The sequence below is a fragment of the Anneissia japonica genome, unplaced genomic scaffold (assembly GCF_011630105.1).
Source record: "Anneissia japonica isolate Jap-2015-1 unplaced genomic scaffold, ASM1163010v1 scaffold287754_len4335492_cov202, whole genome shotgun sequence".
Taxonomy (NCBI): Eukaryota; Metazoa; Echinodermata; class Crinoidea; order Comatulida; family Comatulidae; genus Anneissia; species Anneissia japonica.
The window spans coordinates 3,372,028-3,377,627 of NW_022705543.1; the positions used below are offsets into that span (position 1 = coordinate 3,372,028).

A 5,600-nucleotide genomic window follows, 5' to 3' on the forward strand; every position below is an offset into this window, starting at 1 on the left:
GTATTGTATTGTTATTTTCAATGAATTAGAAGCAAGTAATAATCAACTTTGAAATCCACGGGTAGATTACATCAATATTAATAAACGATTCCACATCACACTTTCTATTTGATGATACGATTATGGTCGTAACCTGAATGATGATAAAATTAGATAAGAAACAATCCTCTTAATAATAGTTGAGCATCAACTTCAAAAGGAAGTAACTTTTATTGTAAAGCTGGCGAAGCTGAAGAACTGAACACCAACAGCTGGAGATATTGAGTTCTTAAAGGCAACTTTGATAGTCGAGTCGATAAAATCGAAGAACTTGAACGGCCACAGCTGGAGATTTTGAATTCTCTGATGCAACTTTGATAGTCGAGTGGAAATAGCTGAAGAACTGAACTACCACACCTGAAGATCTAAGGCAATTTGGCAGTCGAGTCCACAAAGTTGAAGCACTGAACAACCACAGTCGGAGATCTTAAATTCTCAGAGGCAACTTTGGTAGTCGAGTCGATAAAGCCGAAGATTTTGAGCAACCACAACTGGAGATCTTAAATCCTCAGATGCAACTTTGATAGTCGAGTCGACAAAGCTGAAGAACTGAACAGCCACAATTGTAGATTTGTCGACATCCACTAAACTTAATAATATCTAGATTGATCTCATTTTGATAGCGTAGCAATGAAAGCAAGAACTCGAACAAGACCTGATCTCGCACCAACAAATCTTGAAGTTGGAAAAAGTCGGACTGACTTATAAACTGAATCTGAAAAAAATGTTTGTATAATTGATTAATACAATTACTATTAGTTAATTATTAACTTATGTATTATAATTACTATTAGTATATTATGTGTGTCGTACGCAAACTACCATGACCACATAAGAAATACTATAAATTATAATTAGTGTATATATAGCAACCAAACACGGAAGTTACATGAATATGTCATTACCATAGATATTTAATTAGGAATCGATAAAAAAAATAATGAAAACACTTTTAGTATTTTCTTGTAAAATAAAACGAAGTTCATCACATCATTGTCTGTAGACTTAATTAATGCGTTAAGTAAATAATAAGTGGTTTAGTAAGTGCTAAAACCAGTTTGTGGATTAAACCTACCGGAGTTGACATTGTAGTAGTGAAAAATACTGGAGTGTAAGTTGCACCTGAGGAACCAACTCTTCCCTGTACACAAAATAGAAATACATAATTTTAGACAATTAAGGTCGCATATAGAGTGTCGCTGTATATGTACAAGTCCCCTTTGAAAGGCACTTTAACCTTAATTTCAATAACAATTGCAATTATCAAAATAAATCTAATTTTGAATGATTTAAACGTAATCGATGTTATGCGCAGTTACGAGACTGTACAAGAAAACATTTGCTTAGAGTCAAAAATACAAAACACTGATATAGGGAATAGCTTTTAATTATTTAATTGAAATACTAGACAGTTAAAATATGTTTAACATTGCCTCCATTGAAATTGGGTGATTTTTTTTTTAGAATGAGAAACTGAATACTTGAACGTCGAAAGTTTAAATTCGATGATTGAGAACCCTAAATATTATAACTTATTAGCGAAATGTGATAATAATTTGAAAAAATATATTCAGCAATTCAATAATATCAATTGTTGTTATAAAATCGCCATCACTTTTCACTTATTAATTAATAAGTTAAAATATACAGTTATTAATCAAATATAAATTTAACTTACCAAAATGGTTTGTAAATGATCAATAGTATCCTGTACAGCGTCTATACTTTCCGCAGTTGGAACTCGTGTACTAGTATAAGATGTGGTAATATTATCTAAAGTATCCTTGTATTGTTGTAGGACGTCGTTATGTTTAACCATACGGGTAATTGCTGTCTGTTGAAAAAACAACTAGTGTTAAATTGCGTTTATTGTAAAACAATTTGTATATACTAGACAAACACAAAGCGGGAAATCTTTTCATTATTTGTGGCAAAGACAAGCCAAACCAGCCACTGGTAACAAAAATCGATTTTTAGTTATTAATACATGGTTAAGTAGTAAAATGAGAGCTATAAAATGGTAAAAGAATCATTTAAATCCAACATTTCCTTATGAAGTTACAAGCATTCAAACATAGAGCTGTTTAAAGAACAATATTTTAGAAATCAGCCTTTAAAGTTTATGATTTCGGGAATTTCTCAGGCAGAGACCATCTCCAAATCGTTAAAATGTGTTGTTTTAACATTGAAAATTGGGAAAATAATAGCAGGGCATGATGTACGGTATAAATGTATAAAGGTTTGTTTAGTGCAATAAAAATAGATTTCAAAATGTTGACATTCTAGCATGTTTTGGCCATTAACTCTGAAACACGAATTGCGACGAGTGACTGGTTTGGTTTGTCTTTGCCACTTTTCATTGCATAGAAAACATAAATATGTATTCACTTTTTTTTACTAATCTTTTTATAGTATATTATTATTATTTTTATTTTCTTACAACATTTTCGATAAATTTTGAATGGCCGCACCACAGCTTGTAGTTAATTATGTGTCTGGAACTAGACTATCTGTGCTTTTTTTCTATCCCAAAGTACATATTCTATGTAATGTTGGTTGATGTGTAATAAAGAACATTTTATTTATTTATATTATTTTATTCAGCTTTAGGCACTAGAGCCAAGGATATGTCAAACAGTGAACGTAATCACTCTTCAAAGTAACAATTCTATCACAAGACAACAGGCGAATCGACCTTACATAGTATTCGGTGTCTTGCCATCGCACCTAAAAAGCGTATATACATAATGTCTATTATCTATATGGGTATTCAACATTTTAAAACTTTTAACAACTTACTGCATTGCATATGTTTTGTGGACAGTCAACAAGTGGCGTTACAAGTCTACGCATATTAGCCTGTATGCTACTGGTATAGTTGGCTTGGAACTGTAAGAAAATAAAATAGTGTATGTAAGGCTATGTATGCATCTTGAAGTCTATATATGTGTACATTATACACCCGGATTCGAACCCGTACCTTAACCAACTGGCCTACTAGAAATTTGTTGGAAGTTTGAATCTTATTGGAGCCATCTCATTTCTCCATTTTTCTTCTTTCCATTTTCACTTTAGTGGGTGCAAAAATATCAACACTTGGAACAGTTTGCCAGTCATACCCCTTTATCTCATTTAAAACCACAACGATCATGTCACATTTAGACACAGTACTATTAAATTAATACTGATATAGGCACATTGTCCATTCATTAGTTCAAAGTTTTGGAACTTCTACTCACCGGATCTGTAGCGTTAACTATTTCGCATTGTAGTGAATTTGTTAAGTGATACAGCTTATCATACTCTGTAAACGTGAAGTCCTGTCCACCGGGCGTTGTTGAAATCGAACCCAGCAGGAAAAAGTACATTCCTAATAATAATAATAATAATAGAAAAAAATTAGCATAATTGATAAGCACACCCATATATGACATTTTCAATAATGTACATTGAGTTACCTCTATGATGTAAACGTATCCAACATAGCCCTTTATTGAAAATGTTTGCTTCATTAACATTAACAAGTAACATTTTAGTGTGTTGACTAAACCATTGTAGAAAATATCGCATAACGTATACATTAGCTTCTACCAACCTAGCTTCCACCATACATAGGTGGTAAGTTGACAAATTAAACATGCACTGAAGAAATTGATTATTGGACTTTGAGAATTCTTCATATTCAGTTCTTTAGGCCAAGAATTACCAACATTTCCAGCCTAATATTGAAATTTAACCTTATAATATATTGATTGAATTGCATATTAACTCATTTTAATTTTTTTTTTTTTAAGTCCACTAAAATATGTTATAACCCTTTTGATGAACACCATAACACCAAAGTTGTAAGCTGTTTACTAAATAATGACAAAATGGTGATTCCTCAATTTGATGTGTATAGGGCGTTGCTTCTTCGCGAGTTAACCCCTCAAACGAAAATTTCTAATATTTATTGTTGCAATTCATTAGTTTCACTACGATATAATGTTTTTTAACGTCAGTGTTTAAAAAATAGCTTTTGCAATCATGCCTACTTCTTCAAATTTAAATCTTCATATTTTTGTATTTTTAACATTTTGTTCTAGCAAATAATTCCGGAAAATAGCCCAACTATGAATTCAAACAAGCAACTGGCGAAATACGTTAACTATTCTTATGTTTCTCTCTGGCGCACCCTAAGTTTATGATATGTGAAAAATATGTGCAGTACACATGACTATTAGTATAATAAGAATAATATGAATAATCAATTTGTATTTTATCATATATAATCTTAAAGGCAAATACCGGAAGACAACAATGCTTTGGGACAAAATGGCTATATCTGGGTTGAGATACAAAATTGATACGGTAGTCGAAAGCTATATGAGCCGAACTTAAACAGGCAGAAATCGAACCATACATATTATATATATACATATATATATATATATATATTTATATATATATATATATATATACACACTATATACGTTTCGTCAATATAAATACCGGCTTTACTCGAGTAACATTATTTGATTATATTTTTGACATCCGTCTAATGAGTGTCTCTGCTGGCCGTACGAAATAAATTTAAAGTCGAGCTTGAAAGTACGAAGTAAACATGTTTGCCCTCGTTATCCAAAGAGTGTAGCCTATGTTTTAAGTATATGTGTATGTATGTCTATAAGTTCAGGCATATATGTTTTATATACCTACAAAGTTATCGTCGACCGTGTTATACAACTTTCTGGGTGCCTCTAAACGAAATTTTGTTCGGCTAATATCGATCGGGATTTCACACTCATCCAACGTCTTACTATTCGCAATCTATCTGTAGAATAAAATTTAAAGAGTTTGTATTGACTTACCTTGAAGTATTTCGATAACACTCATGATGGTTCCTACTAGCAGGAGTTACTTGATTCAAGATGTAAAGTTTGAGTAACGCTCTCTGTTTATATACCACCCGTCTTCGCCCAATTGCAAAACCAGCACCCGTCGTAAGATTTATTGTTAACGCCATATCCACGAATCTGATAATTGTATATGATTAATTGGCCAATATTGCTTTGTGACTTTTATAATTCTTAAATACGAAGAATCGCAATCGTTTTCACTGACGACAAAAATAACTTTCGAAATAGTGGCACATATCTTGTGACCTCTTAATATTATCCGAATTCCGGTATTTGTAGGTGTGGTGTTGATGGTAGCACTGCTGTACCTAAAACAAGACCGTCGATACTTTGGTATATACAGGTTAATCTTTGCCCATTGTCGTCATCATTGGTGTTACTAATGGCAAACAAGTCTGTGATTGGGTTATTTGCAAAATCTGTATGCATCTCGTTTCCAGGAATTACCGGTACTAGATGGAGATAAGAATATACGTAATCGAAACAGAAAAAAAAAACAAATCTAACATAGATATAACTATCTGCGTCGACGAGCAATATATCGCCGTAAGAATATTGTCAATTGCCGTACGTTGATGTTATGTCGGCTTCCGATCTGTAATGGCATTACACATCATGAAATAATGTATTTTCAAGACACTAATTGCACATTAGTTTGACTGA

The 5,600-nt window shown here is 32.3% G+C and overlaps 1 protein-coding gene across 1 annotated transcript; it reads right to left on the reverse strand.

The window, feature by feature from the left end:
- Positions 1-325: 325 nt before the first annotated feature.
- On the reverse strand, positions 326-5,171 carry LOC117105670. The gene is made up of 6 exons (XM_033246883.1): positions 4,890-5,171; positions 3,279-3,409; positions 2,839-2,928; positions 1,718-1,873; positions 1,115-1,180; positions 326-754 (listed from the first exon to the last, which is right to left on the reverse strand). Exons 1-6 carry the CDS (start codon positions 4,912-4,914, stop codon positions 548-550), a joined length of 675 nt encoding a protein of 224 aa, XP_033102774.1. The 5' UTR covers positions 4,915-5,171; the 3' UTR covers positions 326-547.
- Positions 5,172-5,600: the final 429 nt, after the last annotated feature.